This window comes from Delphinus delphis, chromosome 13, assembly GCF_949987515.2.
Source record: "Delphinus delphis chromosome 13, mDelDel1.2, whole genome shotgun sequence".
NCBI lineage: Eukaryota > Metazoa > Chordata > Mammalia > Artiodactyla > Delphinidae > Delphinus > Delphinus delphis.
Window position 1 is genome coordinate 15,763,572 of NC_082695.1, and position 23,743 is coordinate 15,787,314.

At 42.2% G+C, this 23,743-nt stretch overlaps 1 protein-coding gene across 1 annotated transcript; it reads right to left on the reverse strand.

The window, feature by feature from the left end:
* Positions 1–1,456: 1,456 nt before the first annotated feature.
* TRAFD1 (TRAF-type zinc finger domain containing 1) lies at positions 1,457–22,380 on the reverse strand. Its single transcript, XM_060028156.1, has 12 exons — positions 22,292–22,380; positions 20,343–20,401; positions 14,078–14,213; positions 13,914–13,967; positions 10,925–11,327; positions 10,059–10,265; positions 8,558–8,634; positions 7,098–7,328; positions 5,919–6,039; positions 4,877–5,216; positions 4,351–4,423; positions 1,457–4,121 (listed from the first exon to the last, which is right to left on the reverse strand). The coding sequence occupies exons 2-12, from the start codon at positions 20,387–20,389 to the stop codon at positions 4,062–4,064; spliced, it is 1,749 nt and encodes a 582-aa protein (XP_059884139.1). The 5' UTR covers positions 20,390–20,401; positions 22,292–22,380; the 3' UTR covers positions 1,457–4,061.
* Positions 22,381–23,743: the final 1,363 nt, after the last annotated feature.

A 23,743-nucleotide genomic window follows, 5' to 3' on the forward strand; every position in this document is an offset into this window, starting at 1 on the left:
ACAGTAATAACTAATAAGTCAACAAAAGAGGTACAGTGGAATTATAAAAAGTATCCAAAGGAAAGCAGAAAAAGAGAAAAAAAAAAGACAGGGAAAATTATATATTTAAACCCAATCATATCAATAATCACACTAAATGTAAATGGCCTATACACCTCGATTAAAAGACAGATTGTCTGAATGGACCCAAAACCAAGACAAAAAACAATGGAAAAAAACCCCAACTATATGCCGTCTTTGAGAAACCCACTTTAAATATATAGATACAAATAGGAATTAAAATAAAAGGATGGAAAAGATGTACTGTGCTAACACTAAGAAAGCTGAGGACTGTTAATATTATTAAGATTGCTATATTAATATCAAAGTGTACTTCACAGCAAATATTACAAAGAATACAGAAGGTCATTTCATAATAATAAAGGGGCCAATTAAACAAAGGCACAACTATCATAAGTATTTACACATGTAATAACAGGACTTGAAAATAATGGAACAGAAATTATAGAATTATAAGAAAAACAGACAATCCGCAATTATAATAAGAGATTTCCTGCTCCATAATATATAGAACAAGTAAACAGAAAATCAGTAAGGATATAAAGGCTTGAAAAACACTATCAACCAATGTTGACCCACCTGCCATTTTTATAACATTCATCCAACCAAAACAGAATGCACATTCGTTTCAAGTACATACAGAACAATCATGGCCTGGAGAATATTCTACGGACACAAGAAGTCTCGATAAATTTTAAAAGATGCAAGTCATACAGAGTATGTTCTCTGACCACAGTGAAATTAAAAACAATAACAAAAACAAATCTGGAAAATATCCAATATTTGGAAACTAGATTCCACACTAATAAATAGCCCATAAATCAAAGAAGAAATCAAAGTTCTTTAAACTGAATGAAATGAAAAGACACATCAAGTTTGTGAGATGCAGGTAAAGCACTTAACAGTTATATTTAAAAAGAAGTCAGATCTCAACAGTGACCTCAACTTTGACCTTAAGAAACTAGGTAAAGAAAAAAGCTCAAAGTAAGCAAAAGAAAGGAAGTGATAAAAATCAGAATAGGAAATGTATGAAATGGAAGCAGAAAAACAGTAAAGGAAATCAATGGAATCAAAGTTGATTTTCTGAGATCAATATAATTGATAAATCTCTAACCCAGTAGTTGCCCTGCTATGGCCCATAATCCAGCTACCTGCTTTTGTAAATTAAGTTTTATTCACCCATTCATTTGTGTATTGTCCATGGCTGTGTTCACTCTGTAACAGCGTTGTTGAGTACAATAAGTCCCGTACAAATGAACGAGTTCCATTCCGAGAGTGAGTTCATTAAGTGCAATAGAAGTTAGCCTAGGTACCCAACTAACACAATCGGCTATATAGTACTGTACTGTAATAGGTTTATAATACTTTTCACACAAATAATACATAAAAAAACCCACAATAGAGAAAACATTTTTAATCTTACAGTACAGTGCCTTGAAAAGTACAGTAGTACAGTGCAACAGCTGGCATACAGAGGCTGGCATCGAGGGAACAGGCAAGAAAAGTTACTGACTGGAGGAGGGGGAGGAGGTGGGAGACGGTAGAGCTGAAGGATTGCCAGCAATAGGAGACACAGGGCAAGCTGCTATTTCACTCATGCCTGATGTTGATGGCACAGGTTCTGGTTCCTTGCTGGATTCAATTCTATCTACCCTCCTGAGAAAACGATCCAGTGATGTCTAGCTCCTTTTTTTCTCGTCATAGGTGACATGGTAGCACTGGATTGCACTTTGGCTGCTGTAACCTTCGTGTACCGTTCTACATTCGGTTCCTATGCCTCAAAAACTAACAGTGCCTCCTCAGATAAAGAAAATTCCCTTGCCATTTCCTGCGTCATGAATCTCTTCGGTTCTTCATTTACTTCTTCTTCCTCTTGTCTCTCTTCGTCCTTTCTCTGGGCCTCCAATTCCTGGCGCCTCTTAGCAGTACCAGCTACATTACTGCTGCTTTTACGTTTGCTTCTAGACGTCCTGGGCTTGAAATAAAGATACCGTACTACTGTACTCCATACAGTACTGTACAGTACACAGAAACACAGCCACTTGTAGAGGATGCACACACGTGACAATGTACACCAGACACGTGAACTAACTTACATGACTGGACACACAAACTCACGTTCGCATCTTTGAAAGTTCACAACTTGAAGGTTGGTATGTAGGGGGCTTACTGTAGTTGAAATACACACAGTATAGCCTGCAAAACCTTAAATATTTACTATTTGGCTTTTATCAAAGAAAAATTTGGAGATCCGTGCTCTAGCCAAACACATTAGGGAAAGAGAAAAGACACAAATTATCAACAAACGAAATTAAAGAGGTGACATCACTACAAACTTTACAGATATTTTTTAAATAATAAGGGAGGGAATATTATGAATACCTTATGTTAATAAGTTAAACAACTTACTGAAATGGACAAATTCCTTGAAAGACACAAACCATCAAAGTTCACGGAAGAGGAAATAAATAGGGAATTCCCTGGCGGTCCAGTGGTTGGGACTTGGCGATTTCACTGCCATGAGCCTGGGTTCCATCCCCTTTTTTGAACCTACACCCCCTGCAGTGGAAGCATGGAGTGTTAATCCCTGGACCACCAGGGAAGTCACCCTTTTTCTTTATCTCAGTATAATTCAGAGTCCCGGCTGTCATGAATTAGCTGCATAGCCTACGCAAGTCACTCCTTTCCACATATGAAATTGGGGCAATTCTTCCTACCTTTCCCACCCCCACTAGGTTGTTGAGAGAAAAACAAATGAGCTCAAAATGAGCTAAGGTACTAGATGGTCCAGGGCAAAGTATGAGGTGCTGAGGGGTAATGAATAATGCTGCTAAGGTTCAACAACTCTCAGGACTGAGGCTTCTGAGGAATCTGCCTTCCTCTCTTCAGTTGGTGGTGGGCAGCCCCCAGCCCACCCCAAATCATCCCCAGAGCTGCAGCCACCTGTCAGTTTCCTCCAACTCCAGTAAAAGAGAAAACTATACCTTGAATGTCTGGCACTCTGAGAAGGATGATGCTGGATCTGCTGGGGTTCCAAGAAGCACAGAGAAAACCTAGCCCTGCTCACCTTCCCCCATTCTTCAGAGCTGACTCCAGTCCACTCTGGTCTCCCTAAAGTCTCCAAAGAGCACACAGGAGAAGGAACCACAAGACTCAGCTGAACTCCAAGTACAAACTTTATTTCTATCACAAGGATGTTAATAATTATAATAATAATAATAACAGTAAAATAAAAAGAGGGGGAGGGGGCTCTGGTTCTTGGTTTTCAGAGCAAGCCATGAGCTTAGGCCTCACTCCTGATTAGCGCAGAGCCCAGCATGGCCCTGGAGGGGACAGAGAGCCCCCAGCCTTTCCCATCAGAAGGCAGTGAAGGCAAAGGAACCATGCTCCCCATCAGAAACAGAAGGCAGTGATGCCAAATGCCAAAGAAGCAGATTAAAACAAAGCCTGTACATAGTCCGCTCACCTGTGGCTCAACTCATCTCCAAACCTCGTTCCTAACACATATTGCAACTGGCCTGAACACTTTACCAAAGCTCCTCCACGCACACCAGAGGCCCAAATTCTAGAGTGAGGATGGGCAGTACACAGGAGAGGATATCCAAAAGTTCCCCAATTTAGGCCACCACATGAAGAGCATCACCTCACTGGTGGGGACCAGGTTTCTAGAACCCTCCCTCTTTTCACCAGGACCACATAGCACCATGAAGCAGTGGTGACAGCATGTCAAAAGATGAAGCCCTGGTGGGCCAAGAGGCCGTAACTTATGCTGCCAAAAGGCAGCAGCTAAAGCTGAAACATTCTCAACAGCCTCCCTGCTAACCCTCCCTCAAACCCCCAAACTCCCACAGCACAATCTCAAAAGACACAAAATGGCCATAGCCTAGAAAAAGTTACATCTGTCAGATGGCCCCTACCCACAGAACCCAAGGGGCGGGGCTGCACCACGGCAACTTGTGCAGGAAAGATGGAACCAATGCGCAAGTTCCCTGCAGACACTGTTACTCCTCCTCCTCTTCCTCCTCTGCATCCCCAGCTCCCTGCTGCTTGGAGGGTTTTGCCTGTTGAACAATAGAACACAGACGAAGTTTACGTAGAAAGTAAGAAAGCAGCACTCCTCCTGAAGAGCGCCAGAAATGTCAGGCTTCTATGGAAACCTCCTCATCAAAAGCACAAGAACAGTCCTCAGCCACAACCGGCCTGTTGCCCAGCTGCTTCTGACTTCAAGAACCATACCAGCCCACCCACTTCTGAGTCCTCAATGAGCATTCTGGGCTGGATCCCGCTCACCTTTGCAGTTCTGCTGCGGTAGCTGGCGGTCGTGGGGGTGACCCGGGGGTTCCTGCCACCTTCACTCCTGCCACTGAAAGAGAAGGATTGGAAACTAGTTCCCGAGATGCCCCAAGCAAAAGTCAGAAAACTCAGAACAGAACAGCTGGAACCAGACAAAAGCAGCTCTCCAGTAGCAGATAAAACTAATGAATAAAAAACCACACAGGGGTTTCCCTGGTGGCACAGTGGTTGAGAGTCCGCCTGCCGATGCGGGGGACACGGGTTCGTGCCCTGGTCCGGGAAGATCCCACATGCCGCGGAGCGGCTGGGCCCGTGAGCCGTGGCCTGCGCGTCCGGAGCCTGTGCTCCGCAACGGGAGAGGCCACAGCAGTGAGAGGCCCGCGTACCGCAAAAAAAAAAAAAAAAAAAAGAAACACACAGAGCAAAGGAACATTTTGAATCAGGCCACGATACAAGCGAAGTCCACACTTCCACGTTCTCCTGAGCCACCCACAAGCTCCACTCCCAGGCCACTGATTCTCACCTTGCTCCGCATCTCCCTGAAGGCCCACGGGGGAAAGAGGGCACAAGGTTTTCTGGGTAGAGACTTCGAGCGGAGTGAACCACTGGAACGTGCCCAGGAGCCAGGGCCCCATTATGGCTGTTTCGATTGTGCCCCTGGATGCCCTGGCTGTCTAAGTTGTTGAGCTTCAGAGCGCGAGGAGGGCTGGGCTGGCACCCAGGTCTGGGGCCTGATGTGGATGTTGTCAGGCGGTTAGAAGTAGCCGTCATATTGTTAGTGGGTCTGCTGGCAGGGAGAGGATAGGTGGGCCCTTTGGCCATTTCCTGCTTGATATCATCCATGTAACGAGAAGACAGGTCTCCTGAGAAGAGAAAAGAGCACCAGCTTTAGGGAAAAGGCTGCTCTTGCTATTAGTGCTGGATTTGGAGCAGGAACAAAAGATGCTGGGTAAAAGATGACTGCCTCATCCCTAAAGGATGCTGAAACCCATGTCTCCAGGACAGGGTTGGAAACATTAATCCACACTGTACACTTACCGCCTAAGTCCTCACTAACTAGTCAACAATGGTGCACAAGCAAACTTTGAAGAATCATTTCTAATTGGCTTTGGGCTTCTAATGGCAACGGGGTTTCAAAAGCAATTTTACTTGCCTAGTTGTGAGACTATTACATAATAAGAATACTGATAATAAGTTTGATTATCCTACTCTAGTTGAGCATATTTCAACTAGAAGCAGGGGCCCAGGGCAGCCACAGTAAGGCTGAAAATTATCTTCCAATCATCCGCTAAATGTACTGACAGGGACCAGCGGCTGAATAAGCACTGACTGATATGCATAGCTCATGGCTGTCCCCAAAGCCATTACCCTATAAAGCTACACACCCGAGACACCTGAGTCTAACACAGGACCACAGGTAGCCCCAAGGGAGTCCCCAGTGAGCTCGTGCTATGCTTGCTAATTTGGGATGAAGGTAAAACCCATTTTAGAGTAGCAGATGAGAAGTGGAAAGCAGGCCCAAGGCAGCAGCAGACCTGCAGCCTTGGCTCATGCCTGGCTAATACCCTGGTGTCTGACACGCCTCTTGGGTAGCTCTGGTGAAGTCTGTCGAGGCTGGAGATCCTGACTAGGAATCCCCTCCGACATGTGGTTGTTTGCTGTAGCTGGGCGTTGGTCACACTGGTCCTAACAAGAAAAACCAGAATTAGTACCTCTGGACTGAGTCATTCCTCAGAGAGGGAGCAGCGGGAGGAAAGGAAGGAACAGCAGGTTGGGTGAACACACCTAATGGGGAGGCTGGCGGGGGGGGGGGGGGGGGGTGTCGATGGGACAGGATGACTTTGACAACCACTGAGAGGAAGGGCCTGGGACTAAGAGGAAGCACACCTGGAACAGAGCAATCATTCCAACTAGCACTGACAGAAGCACTCTCTGATTTGTTCAGGGATGAAAGAAGGGCTGGTCCTAGGAGCCCAGAAAAGCATGTCTACATTTTGACCACAGAGTATTTGCACCACTGCTTATTTTGTAGTCTCCTGAGGAGACAACAAGCAGTGACTTATCTACTGCTTGATCCAAAGGCAAAAGTCTTTATTACAGAAATGCAATGTGTGGTGTTCTAGCAACAGCTAGCTATAGGGCATTGATTACAGAAATGCCCCTGAAATACCTTCAGTGTTAGCTCCCACGACAAACAAGATGGGGCAGAAAACGTATCTTCCATTAAGATGCTGGCATCCTAGACTGCAAAAGCTGAAAAAGGACTTCAGATTATCTAGTTTAACTCCTTCATTTACAGATGTCCCCAGTGAGGGAATGGGACCTATCTTAGACCAACCATATGGCAAAGCTAGAATTAGATCCCAGTCTCCTGGAATGCAAGACGCAAGTGCCACCCCAACAGGGAAGAACCCACCTGGTCAAAAGTAGAAATTGTCGATGACCTCAGGGAAATGCTTTTCTAAACCCTCTGGCAAGTCCTCCATGCCTGCTTAAATGGAGTCCTGGCTCCTTGGGCCACAGCTAGTGACGGGATGGTTTCCACTGCCAGAAGGCAGAGAAAGTCCAAAGGCCTGAGGTACTTTATACCTCAGACAGCTCACAAAACAGGACATGGCCAGTAGCCAGATCAGGTATGCACACAACTTAAAGGCCAAAGAGGCATTCTTGGCTCTAAAAGCCTCAGGTTCGCTCAGAGGATCAACAGGATGGAAGAAGTGGACAGGTCCTCCAAGTGTTCTTACCTGATGATGGAATAGCACCTCCTCTTCCAGCTGGACCCCACAGAATTCACAGGGGATGATGATGCTGTCCTCCACAGAAGGTGAACTGCTCAGGCCCATCAAAGAGTCTAACTGGTTACTTGCAGCCTGCTGCATCAACTTCTGGAAGATCACATCAGGGTCCTCCACCCCTTTGGGAGAAGCATTGCCCACACTGATCGGAGGTAAGGCACATGAAGGGTTACAACTCGTCTGTCTCAAAAAACATAGGTTAAAAAAAAAAAAAGCAGAGGTTAAGGAACAAACTAAATTCTGAAAACATTTTCCATAAGTCACAAAATCTTAATAATGTTTAATATTGGGGAGAGGGACTAAGAAGGGTCAGAGGAACACAGATGGAACACTCACTTTGCTTTTATTTTAAACATTTCTGTACTAATTTTTTTTTTACTGTGTTAATGTGATTATTCTTTTTAAATTAATTTGAAAAGATTCAAGATTCTTCCCACAGTCATACAGTAAGAGAGGCCCAAATATTCTTTGTTATCCCTATTAATGGATTTTCTCATGCTACTCCCAAACCAAATACTAGATGTATTCAGATGCTGTATTGTTCCACTTACGGGGGGAATGCATGTTCCACCCAGAGCACAGGGACTACTTAACAGCTATGGAAGTGCCAGACTAGGCCAAACCAAATCAGAGAGTAAGTGTTGAGGGGAAAAGTGGCTCCCTCCATCAGTGGAGCCACTCTTCAAACACAAAGGCTACTCTCTAATCATTCCTAAATAGCACAAGAACCTTCAATCATTCAAAATACCTGACACCTTTCATATACCAGGCGTTAAGAGATTCCAGAAACTAAGAAAACCCAGAACCTGTTCTCAAGGAACTCAGCCGAGTGGTGCAGACCAACAGGGGATCAGCAAGACAACACCACAGGGTGAGGGTAACAGGCTAAGAGAGCTGTGGGCACAGGACTTGCGGGGAGCATGCAGGTGGGACCTCTGGCCTAGCCTTCAGAGCATTCCACAGGATGGTTTCCTGAAAGTCATGTCTGAACTGAGTCTATGAGTGAGGGGTGTGTTAAGGAAGCAGGGTAGCTGGCAGAAAAGTAAAGTGCAAAACAGATTCCTGACCCTCCCGGGAACTGCAAGGACTTCAGTATGGCTCCAATAAATCAAATGTACCATGAGATGAGACCAGATTACAAGATGGTCAGTAGAGATGTACACTATCACCACAGAACGGAGTCAGCAACTGGGCCTGCTGGTGTAAATGTTACTTTGCCCAAGAGGGAATGAGGCTGAGTTCTCATGCCCACATGTCAGTCACCCCAGGGTTAAAAACACAGTTGCTACTCCTATCACAGGAGTTGTATTAAAATAGTTTGCTCAAGATCTCGTGTGGCCTGCAACACCAATAGGGCCTGCACATATTCCTCCCTAAAGCTTAAAGCCCTCAGGTAATTCACAACACACCTGATGGTCAATCAGCAGTTCCTCTGGGTAGAGCTCCTCACAAAATTCACAAGGCAACATGGTCTCATCAGCTGCACCTAGGTATCAGGCCACACAGTCAGACTCGAACAAAAACAAACCTGATTCTACCTTTTATCCCCCCTGGGGGGTTTGATAGGAAAGTCTGATTTCCTTTGCAATTTCTTGGACATAGCAATTTGTGGGGCTGAAAATCCTTGAAGGGAAACTATTTAAGAGACAAACCCTAAGCAAAAAACCTGCACTACAGAAAGAGATTTACTTGTCACCATTTCCTGAGAAGCAGTAAAGTAGTAGTTTACCCACTACTCCAATTAAGAAAGAAATTTAAATGTGTCATAACCCTAGTCAGTAATCTAAAAACCTTCTGTGCATTATTTCAATCCTCAGGAAAAATGTTATGAAGTAGATCCACATGACCCTCATTTTACAGATGAAGAAACTGAGGCTTGGATATTACTGGAAGACAAATATCCTGAGAAGAAAAACCCTCCCAGTACAAAATATAAACAAAAGATGCTGAATAAAAGTAACTTAAATGAGAAAATACTGGGTTGGCCAAAAAGGTCGTTCAGGTTTTTCTGTAAGATGTTACAAAAACCCAAAAGAACGTTTTGGCCAACCCCAATAAATAAGAGTAATTTTAATCCCAGGCATCCCAAAACACAACAGCCTCAGTCAGACTGTTGAACAAGGGAGGGTGAACGATGCGAGGAGGTAAGGAAACTTGCCTAACTAAGCTTTGGCTCTACATAGAAGAGAGAAAAATCTCTACTAAGGAACAGTAACCAGAGTTTGGCCTTTACGTGGGTTTGAGTAGAGAATCTACATTTATGTTTTTACATAAATTCACATTTATGGTTTTAAGAAGCCCAGGCCAAAACTTCAATTTAAAATTATTCCAGTCAGTAGTATCCCCAGGAGCCTGCTAGAAGCATATATAAATACCCTCAGAGGAACACACCAGAAAACTTAAAATGTTAAAACACACGCACGCACGCACGCAAGCACACAGAGGGAAGCAGCAAGCCACCGTTGAGAGTCAGTAGAAACAGCAAATAGCAAAAAATAGACTTTAGGTATATTTTCAGACACAATAGAAAAACAAGTATTTTTAACATGTTTAAAGATATGACAGGGACTTCCCTGGTAGTCCAGTGGTTAAGACTCTGCGCTCCCAATGCAGGGGCCTGGGTTCAATCCCTGGTCAGGGAACTAGATCCCACATGCTGCAACTAAAGATCCCACGTGCCACAACTAAGACACAACTGGGCAGCATGCATGCATGCATGCAAGAATGAATGAATAAATAAGTAAATAAGTAAATGAATGAATGAATAAGTAAATAAATAAAAGTTGGGAAAAGCAAATGAACAAAATTTTAAAAAATTCTATCTCATGAAAAACTTTCAATTTTATATAAATTGTTTAGTGTAAGACTTTAAAAAACTGTAGAGACAGAGGCTAGTGTAAACAAACATACCCCTTATGTCATTCAGAGCACCGGGACCTTCATGGGACTGGTCTGCCTCACATATGACCCTCCAGAAGTCCTGCTCTGCCAAGTTGGGGGCCTGGCCTTCATTTTGCAGACTTAGGGCCAACATGAAATCCAAGTTTGCACTGTCTTCACCACCCTCTTTGAGGGTCTGTCGGCTTCTATTCCTTTCCTGCCTTTCTTGTTCTTCCACTGGGGAAGAAAAAAAAAAGCCAGTATTCAAGAAACGTTAAAGATGGTGCCATCCCTTAGTTCAAGTCCATGCCTAGCAAATATTCAAGGTTTATAGGAATCTGTGCAGGAACAAAAGAGGCCCAGCCCTTCAGTGCTCATGGGACTCCAAATGTTAAGTCTGCCATGATAAAAGCTTCCATTATTATTCTAACTTTTATTAATAAACAATATTAATGAGCTATAACTAAGAGATAGGCACTGTGCTAGGCATTTTATATGTATTTTCTGCATTATAGTAGGATGGCTTAAAGCATGGGGTCAGATTGCCTGAATTCAAATCCCAGCTCTACCACTGACCCACCCTCATAAAACTGTTGTGAGAACTAAATGAGTTAATACATCTAAAGCACTTTGTAAATGCCTTTAAGCACATAGGGTATACTCAGTGTCAGCTATTAACAGCATTGTCATCCATCAACCCTAACTGTCATCCAACAAAAATCCAATAGCAAAGAGGTTCTGTTATTCCAATCTATAGGAAAGTTAAGTATTCTTCCTTATGTTACCCAGCTACAATCAGGTTTCTATAATTAAGATCTATTTGGCTCCAAAGCCCTGTTCCTACCAGCCCTAAGATCTGATACCATTCCAGTTTTCTAATCCCAAACACAACTCACATAGATTATTCTGAATTGGAAACTGGGCTGTCATGCTCCTTTGGTTGGTGGTTCTACTTTGGAAAAGTTCTGATTCAAAGGCTCTCAGGGGCCTTCGAGGGAGCCTCATGGGTGGGTCCAGAGCCTCAATTTGTCTGAGTTGGGATGCAATCCAGATACCATCTTGACCCCAAGAATCATCATATGCATTAGGCGGCATGGCAACCTCATCTCTCTTTTCCTCCACATCTCTCCCACAAACTTCAGGGTGAGTCTTCAGATCTTTCACCAGGACATTGCGCCCACAGTTGCCACATAACTCTGTCCGGGCACCACAGTAATCTTCATGGTCTTTCAGTTTGAGAACAGAAAGTTCCAAATCACAGTGCTGGCAAAGGGCAAGTCGTAGAGGACACTCAGTCTCCTGCAAAACAGAATAATGAGGCAGATAATATGTGAATCTAAGAGAGGCCATGTTTTATAAAGTACAGGGCAAGGAAAGTAAAAAGTATTTACAAAAATATTCTCTTCCAACCCTAGCTTTGCCTGCCATGGTTTTCTATGTATTTAAGAGTCACCCCTTCCCTCTTTGTCCTGCCACCAAGTTCTACAAAGGAAAAGAAAGTCTTATAAGGAATCTACTCACTCAGTCACCCTACCATCATTTTGTGCACACATTACAAAGTAACCCAAAATCCGCCAGAGAAGCCCAGGAGCAAAGAGCAAAAGCACAGCAATTCATATATGCTTGTCAAAGCTTCCCCAGACCAATTTCCCCTTACTACTCCGATTTAAGTACCTGGCAATGAGGAAAAGGGATTGTCCTTTAGAAAGACACTGATTTTTCAAATCTGCACATTTGTATATAGCACTGGCTTTTTTTTTTTTTTAATTTATTTATTTTATTTTTGGCTGCGTTGGGTTTTTGTTGCTGTGCGTGGGCTTTCTCTAGCTGCGGCGACCGGGGGCCACTCCCTGTTGCGGTGTGCAGGCCTCTCATTGTGGTGGCTTCCCTTGTTGCGGAGCACGGGCTCTAGGCACTCAGGCTTCAGTAGTTACAGCACGTGGGCTCAGTTGTTGTGGCTCACGGGCTCTAGAGCGCAGGCTCAGTAGCTGTGGCGCACAGGCTTAGTTGCTCCATGGCATGTGGGATCTTCCCAGAACAGGGCCCGAACCCGTGTCCCCTGCATTGACAGGCGAATTCTTAACCACTGCGCCACCAGGGAAGCCCAGTCAAGAATCACCAATGAAGATGACCCCAAGAATGTGAATGTATTCAGCAGATGAAGGACAAAACTTTTATACTTAATTTGAAATCGCCACTAAAGCACTAAATAATTAATATTCCTTTAAAAAGATAAGAAAGAATATGTTACTATGATATGGACATTCCAAAACTTGGGAACTTAAACTCAGAACTTTCATATAACATCACTTCTAAAGTTTAGACACTTTATAACCACTGTGTCAAAGAGCAAAATTTCTTTTCATACAAATTAAACCCAAGTTTTATTCTAAATGATACTTCAAACATTTTTCACATTTTGTATATGCATGGAATATCTCTTACAGAAAACATAAGAAACTGACAAAGAGTGCTTAGGAATAGGAGTGGAAGAGAGATAATTTTTATATATATGCTTTGTGGCTTTAAAATTATATACTATGTAGCTATAATATCAATTCAGAACGATGTTTTTTTAAAGAAAAGTTTTATCAGATAAATGCCATTGATTTAAGTTACTCAAAAGCAAAAGAGAAAATAATTGCTGGCACACACCACATAATATAAAAGTACTTTGTTAACAACCCTAAAAATTGCTAGTAACTCACAAGAACAGCAAATAAAGTGTCAACATTTTTTTTTTAAAGGAGAATTTTTTTTAACTCTTTAATCTGTGGTCTACAACTGTCATAGCCTGACTTGCAGGAATGTTAGGAAATACTTTGTACTTGTACGTTCATAATGATTGGTGTTATCACCATATGACTCCCAGAAATAGCTGGGAGAAAAAGGAGAAGAGGGGGACAATTGATTGGAGTTGTTTTATGCAGCAAGTAGATGTTAAGAGCCAAAGAAATACTTATTATTATTGTTAATATGACCTCAATCATAACCCCCCTTTTGCTGGTGAGGCCTAGTAAAACGTAAGTCAAATGCTTAGATAAAATAATGACAGTAAGAGTGCTAAATTATTTATGAGATGTTTATCTCTGAGCTGTGGGGTCATGAGTAGTTCTTTCTTTCTTTTTATATTTTCCAAGTTTTCTACATTGAATATGAATCACCTTTTAAAATTAAAAAATTAATAAGTTAATAGTCTTTTTAGATACATAGAATGAAATGCACAAATCATAAATGCATACCTTGATGAATTTTTACATACGTACACACACTCTTGCATGACCACCAACTAAATAGTTGTTGGGATTTTTAACTGGTGAATAGGCTCATTCAAAAAAAAAAAGAAATACATATATATATGTATATACATATATATATATATATATATATATATATATATATATATATACACACACACATACTCATTCAACTACAGCCAATTTTATCTCAACTAGGGACCAAATTATATTCTCTCATCAAATGCTCTCTGAGAATTTCTTTGGGTGTAAACAGCATGTCATCCAAGTGATCAAGAAGTCAAAATGAAATTATAAGATGTAAAGCAGGCTGTATGCTAGAGGTCGTACCACACTGGCAATCCCAGGCTTGGTTTAGCACTCAAGTGAGCCTGCCAATAAACCCCAGGAGAAATGACTCGGTTCCAAAGGGAAAAAGGCTCTGAGGCTTGAGCATAAAGCACAGCAGCCAGGCAGTCAAATCTGGCAGCAAACAAAGTCTCAAATAGGCTTTGAGAGGCAGTGTGCATGGAGCTGGTGGAGAACAAAGACTCAACAACACTGGCTTTCTGCTCTGCATGTGGCTCTGTAATCTCAATAGAACTGGCTCCATGGTAATTCACTGCCTTCATAGTGCAGGGCAACTAACCTCATGCTTCTTTAACTGCCTCTTCTCCAACTTCTTGTTACATTTGCAGGTCACCTAGGGTAAGAAGCAAAAATCAGTAAGTTATTTGTGACAACATGCTCACTTGTTATTACACAATAGCAAGTATAATCCACTTATTAACATCTAAGTACTTGGTGGTTCACCTGACAGTGTTCTGTAGCCATGTGAGTCTCCATGTCAGATTTGGGAAATGGTTCCTTGCAGATAGGACACATACCAATGTTCCTTTGACAGTGGATCTCATGGATGGTAAAGTTAAACACAGGAATTTCTTTTTTGCTATAGAAATAGATCAGAGAAAAAGGCAAGAATTACTGACATCTATGCCCAGAGGTATCACACGGAAATCTGTCCTGTCCAATCTTTAGTCTCCATTATTTCTCTTTAGTGAGTATCTAGTGTATAAGCTCTTACGACTGTTACTACCCCTGCTTTTCAAGAATTAACTCCTGAAGGTTTTGAGTCTTCTGTGCAACACTCTGCGTTATCAGTGCTATGCACTATCTCTAAAAGCTCAGCCTCACTTTCTAGATGTCAGAGCTTATCACAACTAACAGCATATAGTCAGATGCCAGGAAGAGCTAGCTGAGCTAGGCTTTTCCAAAACCATCCATGCCCCAAAGCACAATGATCCACTCCAGGATTATTTAAAAAACAGCCTACCATTTATTTTCAGTCTCAGATAGCTTTAATCTCAGTAGATTTTATTCCACTAAAAATCAAACCAAAAGGAGCAGATGCCAGCTTTGGGATCGTCAGTGGGGGAAGGGGAACTTGCCTCCTTTATGTCCAACTGTCTTTTCAAAGCAGGCTAGACGCTAATTGGGACCAAGCTCTGTGGCTGGGTTGATATAAACTTCACTGCAGAAATGTACAGAAATGTACTACATTGTACAGAAATGTACAGAAATGTACTACATTCACTGCAGAAATGTACAGAAATGTACTACATTCACTGCAGAAATTTACTACAGAAATGTACAGAAATGAAATCCTGAACCCCTCTCTGAGTACATATACACTCTAACTAGAGGCACGGTAATATTCAAAGGCCTTCCTTTCACTCATTTGGTTATGACCGTGAGAAAGCTCCAACTTCACAGTCTAACTAAAGGATGCATTAAAAGAATGTGCCTATAAGTATGTCACCTAGAATAAATTTTCAGAAAATAAAATACTGAACAGGATAAATACAGATAGTTACACAACAAATCTTTAATAACCCATTTTGCCTCTGAAGCTGAATACTATAGAAACCTTCTCCCACGTTAAGTTGTAGATAGCTTATTTCTTTTATAGTTTTCATCTTCATAGTCTAAGAAACATTTCAAAGTAGGATGAATGATGTGCCTCCAGCGATAGTCATACTCCCAATCTCAAAGACCAAGACACCAAAAAATGCAAATTCATTTTTATCCAAAGGTAGAACTATCAAGGCAGCTCTCATACCAAAACTGGAAGGTGATACAGAATAACAATCAAGTGTGAGAAATGGGAAGAAAACTCCAATGGATAAAGAGGGAAATGACCAATGTTTCAATACATTTAACTTCCCCTATTTCTCCAAAATTCCCAGCTTTCTAAGGAAACCACTGGTTTTAAATTAACCCAGCCTAAGTTTTTCAAAACTGTGGAATATTAAAATATATAGTGGAAGTTATCATCTAACTCTATTAAACTAATAAATATTAAAATTAGTCCCACTATTAAAGCTGTTATGAAACTAGTACTCTAAAATATTGCTAGTGGTAGTATAAAACCACTACTTTTCAACAGTCTACAGGACTTCCCTGGTGGCGCAGTGGTTAAGAATCCGCCTGCCATTGCAGGGGACATAGGTTTGAGCCCTGGTCCGGGAAGATCCCACATGCCGTGAAGCAACTAAGCCCGTGAGCCACAACTACTGAAGCCACCCACGCACTGCAACGAAGAGTAGCCCCCACTCCCGGCAACTAGAGAAAGCCCGCACGCAGCATCAAAGTCCCAACGCAGCTGAAAATAAATTAATCAATTAACTTAAAAATAATAATTAAAAAGTTTTTAAAATAAACTGTCTACAAATGCATCTCTAGGACCATAAAATTATATGCTTAAAGAGTATTTAAAGACCCTGTAATTATATGTTAAAGACCCAGTAATTCCACTCTTGGAATTATGAAGATTATCACTAGTGTCATAAAATGGTAAAAAACTGAAAACCATTAAAAATATCTAAACTCTAAGGGAACAGCTAGTTAAATATGGTACACCAACAAAATGCAAGAAGCAAAGCTGTATCCTGATTGCAAATCCTATGTGCACAAATGCCACAAAAAATTAAAGCCAGTAACTACTGCTTACAGTGCTGAGATTCTACATTCTTTTTCCATAATTTTGACAATAATTTTCTTTTAAAGTCAAGAAAATAAATGTCTACAGTTTTTATTTTACAGGGCTATTTTGACATAGAGCATTCTACATAATGCCACTAAAATTTTAGAATTAAAATATATTAAGGACCATAACATAAAGAAGCAAGAATCAAAAGCAGCTGTTAGGTAAGGTCACAGAGCATTTACTATTACACATTTTCACCTCTTGGGAAACCTTGAAAGAAAAAGATAAAAGCTATTTGCAACGATTACATGAAACAGTTGCCTGATGGTTTTGCTTTCTTTTTAAATTTAACTGCCAAGGTAGTTCCGCCAAATGTACTAACCAGACAAAATACCAATATACTTGCTACCTACTTACAGATAAAATCAAGACATTCTAAGTGAGACAAATGAGAACACAATTCCATTCTAGATAAAACTGCTAAAAGCCCCAAGGAAGGACTAGCCAAGTTAGAGATGAAATTCATTTTAGATAGAAATGAATGAAAGGCAAGCCAAGGCTTTCAGAAAAATCCCCAGTAGCCTTCCAAATGCTAAACACATCGAGCCACGCAAAAGTAAAAAGTCAAAGCCTTCTAACACTGAAGTTTCTGTTCCCTAGACGCAAACTCTCCTGCAAACTCTCCCATCAATCAGACAATACAGTAATAAAAGAGATAACATGCAAAAAACATCTTCAATCACAACAAACTATTCTTTTTACTGGCCCAGCAGGTTTAATCGCAGCTTATATTTTGATGAGTACCTTAACTTTTCTTAAGGAACAACAGGACTATGACTCTAGAGACAAAATTTTAAAACCTGGAATTTAAACAGGACTACTCAGACAGGAGGTTTGTGCTGGCTTAGTCAGCTTTCCATGCTAATCTGCTTTTTTTCTTTAAATAAATTGCTTTGGCTTTGAATAACCTTGTTTTCATTAGCTTTCCATTAACTTACCGCCCCCTGCTTTTTTTTTAAAACTCCCTTAGCATAGTTATTTATTTACTGTCCTAGGTTTGAAATTCCTTCAAATTGGAGTGGACCGATAAAATAAGAATATCTTAACTGATGTTAAAGCCAATTTGTCTGTTTTCTTATAAAATCACAATGTTTCCTTGTGAATATTTGTATCATTGATTATTACACTTTGCATCAGGAACAGTACACATAAAACCTAAACAGAGCTACAATAGTTTTAAAATGGCAAAAGTAATAGTAGCACAGGAGAAAAAATACCCTATAAGGCAAGACACCCTCACAGAAATACAATCTTAATTCTATGCAGGGAAAGAATATTGTGACCAGCAGTTGTTCTGATTATATCCTAATGCTGCCAAGAAGCTGAGCAGAAAGAAAAAGGCAGTAAAAAAATAAAATTTTTTATCTGGCTCAACCTTTCAACAATCTGGGTCAAACTATTTTCCTTATCAACATCTCTGAGAACAAATGCATGGACACCAAGAGGGGAAAGTGGGGGTGGGGGTGGGGGGGAAGAATTGGGATATTGGGATTGACATGTATACACCAATATGTATAAAATAGATAACTAATATTGAACATGGGAAAAAAATAAAGAAATGATTTTAAAAAAAGACAACCTACTGAATGGGAGAAAATAGTTGCAAATGTATGATATCATTTATATGTGGAATCTAACAAAATATGACCAACTAGTGTATGTAACAAAAAAGCAGCAGACTCACAGACACACTGAGGAAACTAGTGGTTATGAGTGGGGGGTGGGGAGGAACAATATAGGGGATGGGAAGCAGGAGGTACAAAGTATTGTAAGATGGGCTCAAGGATGTATTTTACAACACAGGGAATATAGGCAATATTTTGTATTAACTGTAAATGGAAAGTAACTTTAAAAATTGTAAAAAATAAAATAAACTTTTAATTAAAAAAAGAAATAGATAATCTGAATAGGCCTATATCTATTAATGAAACTGAACCAATAATTAATAACCATTCAAAACAGAAAAAAAAAAATCTCTGGACTTCCCTGGTGGCGCAGTGGTTAAGAATCTGCCCGCCAATGCAGGGGACATGGGTTCGAGCCCTGGTCCAGGAAGATTCCACATGCCGCGGGACAACTAAGCCCATGTGCCACAACTACTGAGCCTGTGTGTTGCAACTACTGAAGCCCATGTGCCTAGAGCCCGTGCTCCGCAACGAGAAGCCACCGCAATGAGAAGACGGCGCACTGCAACAAAGAGTAGCCCCTGCTCGCCGCAACTAGAGAAAGCCCGCACACAGCAACAAAGGACCAACGCAGCCAAAATAAATAAATTTTAAAAATAAATTTATTTTAAAAAAATGAGGTCTGTGACTGACTTAAAAAAAAAAAAATCTCTCACCTTCTAACACAGTTTGGTAAGTTAAACATAGCACAGATAGTTCTGCTTTGCTTTTTTCTTTTGGTTTCAGTAAGGGAATTTGTATGTCATTGAAATACCAGGTTCTTGAGAAATCCCAACCAGGAATTACTAGCTGAACTCTTAAGTTTCGTTTCAGCAAGAAAGAGTTGCTCTTTCTTGTCACTCTTGTCGGTTAAAAACAACAAAATAAGAAAGTTTGACATTCAAGTCTGCATCCAGTCTTTCCACTAACAGTTTTGGAATCATGAAATGATAATGATTAAACTGGACTGCTGGAAGACTTTGACTAGACTTTCTTTTTTTTTTTTTTTTTTTTTTTTTTTTAAAGCAGTGGAACATTCCTTCAGCAAAATCCTTTATAAAAACAGTTGAGCTGGGGCTTCCCTGGTGGCACAGTGGTTAAGAATCCGCCCGCCAATGTAAGGGTCACGGGTTCAAGCCCTGGTCCAGGAAGATCCTGTATATCACGGAGCAACTAAGCCCGTGCACCACAGTTACTGAGCCTGCACTCTGGAGCCCGTGAGACACAACTACTAAGCCCACATGCCACAACTACTGAAGCCTGCGGCACCTAGAGTCCGTGCTCCACAACAAGAGAAGCCACTGCAATGAGAAGCCCACGCACCGCAACAAAGAGTAGCACCCGCTCACCACAACTAGAGAAAGCCAGTGCGCAGCAAGGAAGACCCAGCGCAGCCAAGAATAAATAAATAAATTTATATATATATTAAAAAAAAAAAAAACAGTTGAGCTGCTCTGGTTGTACATGTAGAGCCAAGTTCACACTAAACCTTGCTCCCAATCAACCTCAAGACAGCCACTGTAGCCATTCAGGGAAATCCTTGCAACGTACTTTAAAAAACACTGCTCTAGGGCTTCCCCGGTGGCGCAGTAGTTGAGAGTCCGCCTGCTGATACAGGGGACACGGGTTCGTGCCCCAGTCCGGGAAGATCCCAAATGCCGTGGAGCAGCTGGGCCCATGAGCCATGGCTGCTGAGCCTGTGCATCCAGAGCCTGTGCTCTGCAACAGGAGAGGCCACAACAGTGAAAGGCCCGCGTACCGCAAAAAAAAAAAAAAAAAAAAAACACTGCTCTAGTCCGAACATTTCATTATATTTTAAGCATCTTTTAAAAAGCAGGAACTTTCCTGGTGATCCAGTGGCTAAGACTCCGCGCTCCCAATGCAGGGGGGGCCCGAGTTCAATCCCTGGTCAGGGAACTGGATCCCACGTGCCGCAACTAAAGACCCTGCATGCAACAACTAAGACCCAGTGTAGCCAAATAATTTTTTTTTTAAAAAAAGCAAAAAAAAGTTTAAAAGTACAATATTTTTCCAGGAAGACAAAAAATAAATTCCCTTACCTATAGGTCAGAAAAGTGAGGTTTCAAAGCAGTCAAGTGACTTGCCAAAAGTCATTAACTAATTAATGGTAGGAACCAGAGCGCTGAATCCCAGCTTCATCCCATCAGTCTAGTCACTACTCTATGCTACCTAACCAACCATGTTGTTGAATTTCTAGAACGGGCAATTTTATCCAAAATTGTTAAAAAAGCTTTAGTCCCACATATTTGCACAACGTATTATATGGCTCCAATTTTAACCTGCCAATAAATAACCCAACTCTTGAAAGAACTGTCCTCATTCCAAGAACATTTCTTAGATTCCTTACCAGTTGTCACACAGTCGAGTGTCCTGGCCATCCAGAAATTCAGCCATCTTTAGCTGTTCCTGAAAACAACAAAGGAAGAAGTATGATCTTTCAATTTCATTTCTGCTTTAAGAATGACATGCAAAACACAAAAACAAAACAAAAAAAAACAGTGCACAGAAAATGTCACCAAAACCAGTGCATTTCATTTAATACCCAACACACTAGGGTTTTACCTTTTGATTTTTTAATTTTCATTTTAAGATAATTTGACTTGCAAAAACAGCACAAAGACTTCCCACATACCTCTCACCCAGTACATCATAAATAACCATAGTAAAATGACCAAGTGCAGGAAACTAACACTAATACAATACTAATAACTAATCTACAATTAGTTAATTTCACAAATCATGCCATTAATGCCCTTTCTCTGGTTCAGGATGCAATCCAGAGTCACATATTGCATTTAGCTGTTATTTCTCCTTTATCTTCTTTGATCTGGGAAGTTTCTTCAGTCTTTCTTTTTTTTGTTTGTTTTTTGGTCTGGAGGCATGCAGGATCTTAGTTCCCTGACCAGGGATCGAACCTGTGCCCCCTGTAGTGGAAGCACGGAGCCCTAACCACTGGAGCACCAGGGAATTCCTTCAGTCTTTCATCTTGCATAACCTTGTTAAATGAGCTGGCTAGTTATTCTGTAGAATATACTTCAGCTTGGGTTCATTTGATGTTTTCTCATGATTAATACATTTTGGACAGAAATACCATAGAAGTGATGTTGTGCTCATCTCAGTGCATTATACCAGAAAGCACATGATGTTAACAGTCTTATTATTACGGATGATGCTAACTTTTATCATTTAGTTGAGATCGTGTCTGCCAGGTTTCACCACTGAAAATTTTTCCTTCTTTCTCAACAAGATGTCAATACAGAAAGCAAAGCCCTTGCAACTTTAATACCTGTATTTACTTTAGATTATTCCAGCCCACTAAGGCAAGGTAAGAGCCTCGGACGAGGGAAGTGCCCGGTTATCTAGCAACAAGGGAGTTGGGGTGACGCGCAGGGCTCGGAGTCGGCCCCTCTGAGGGCCAATTCTGGTTCTGCCACTCAGCAGATGTGTGATTTAACCTCCCTGAGCCTCAGGTTCCTCACGCAGACAACTGACAATATTTTAAAGAGTCACTGGGAGGAGTAAATGAGCGAATGCATGGAAGCGCTTTGGTAGAATAAGTTTCCTTCAAACCTTAGAAGGCGCCCCTCTTAGGGGTCAGCCAGCACCCCCGGGATTTCCTGTGCCCAAGGCGGTGGAGACACCACCGCAGGGTCCACACCCAGGAGGAGGCGGTTTCCAACTGCCCCCTCCCAGGGGGCGTCCGAGATGGGGAGTGGAGAGGGCACCAGCTTCACAAATAATAGTTGCCACTTACTGTGTGTTCACTGATTGCTAAACGCTTTACACGGACAGTCTTTTAATCCAGACCACAACACTACGAGGTGAAAGCCATCATCCCCATTTCAGAGACCGCGAAAGAGGAAGTCCAGGGAGACAGCCGTCGCACAGTTGTTCCGAGTGGTGACTCGAACACGGGCCCGTCGGCCTAAAGTCCGCACGAGGCCATCCGCGACCCCTGAGGCTGGCAGCTCGCGACTCGGGCCCAGCCCCGCCCGGGGCGCGGTGCCCACGGCGGCGCTCGGAACGACGGCCGCCTCCCAGCCCCCGCGGCCAAGGCCTGGAAGGGGCGGTGCCGCCAGGGGCTGTCGAGACTACGGTTTCCAGAGAAGAAAGTACGGCCTCCCATACTGGCCAGGAGAGACGCCGCGGCGCGGGCATTTTTCTCCTTACGAGAAACCCCCGCGACCCCCGGGCCCAGAAGACCCTCGCCCACACACCCCGCCCTCGGGACGCCGGCCTCCTCCCGAACTGGAGGCCGCAGGAGGCTCCCCAGGGGCTGGCCACCGCTTCTCTCACCTGGGACGAGACGAAGGACGCCGAACCGACCAGCCAGCCAAGACACTGAGCCTCTTCAGTCGGCCCCCGCGCTGAACAACGGCCCCCGGAGCCGCCTCACCACTTCCGACCGTCTTGGAGGAGCGCGCCCATTGGCCAGGAGCGGCCCAGACTCTCTGCCCATTGGATAGCACCGTTGTCGCTCCCAGAGCCCCGCCTTCCACGCTCCGATTGGCTCCTCAGAGCTCCACGGGGGCGTGTCCCTGGAAGTCCCAACCCATACACATCTGGAAGGAGCGGCGGAGACCGAAGCTGCGAGCCCAGGTCTGCGCCCAGCAACTTCTCCTGACACAGGCTAACCATATTTGCATGAATAATTCTGTACACACATTACTAACATGCCTTATATATTAAGATAATTAATGGCATTTGTTCTCTTGTCATGAGCCATTAATACTTATTAGTCATTCTTGTTGCTATTATAATGCCCTCGTGCGAGACATCTGCAAGACTGCCCATATTTGAGCACTTTGCTTTTTGCAGTGGAAAAGTGAGTGCCTGACACGCAGGGCTGGGTTCTAGTTTCTCCACTTGCTGCCTGTATGGATTCTCTGAACTCCTCCCTCATGAATTAAAAAAAAAAAATAGGATAGTTAAATATAGCAGAGAGCATATTATTTACAATGCAACAATTTAAAGTCATCATCTTTTTGCAGATTATAAATGCAAGACATTCACGACATAGTGGTAAGCAGGAGAAGCAGGTCACAAAGCACTATTTATTTATAACAGGATAGAATGCTTAGTTTAAATAGGCACTATATTCTCTGATTCCAAAGATATAAAGTTCAAAATCAGGCAAAGTTAATCTAAGGTGAGAGAAGTTAGAATAATGGTTCCCATTTGGAGAGTATGGTCTGCAAGGAAATATGAGAAAGATTTCCAAGTCCTGGAAATGTTCTATAATTTGATCTGCAAAGTGGTAAACACGGATGTATTTATTAGTAAATGGTCAGTAGGCTGTACAGTTAGGATTTAAACACTCTTCATTGTATGTGAAAGAGAACATACCATTCTATATTGTTCTGCACCTTGACTCTTTTTTTGTAGTACTACACATTCTGCCTTAGAACTCTATTCATTATTAGCACATCTATCTAGAGCATCTTCGTACTTCTTCAGTAGTAATTCCATTGTATGATGTGCTGTGATTTATTCAACTAGTTCCCTGTTGATAGACATTTTGGCTACAAGGTGCTGTTTTTGAATACAGCATAACCAATACCTGAAGTCCAGAACTACATCAGCACCAGCCTCATTGATTTCCTCAGCAAATTTAAAGAGGGCACCATATGTGGCAAACAAAGGTCAAGCTCCCTGCCTTCCCAGAAGCTTACCAAGGAGACAGGCACAATAGTAATGACAATGAGTGTGATACTGCTGTGGTATAATAAAGAATATAATGTCTCTGAT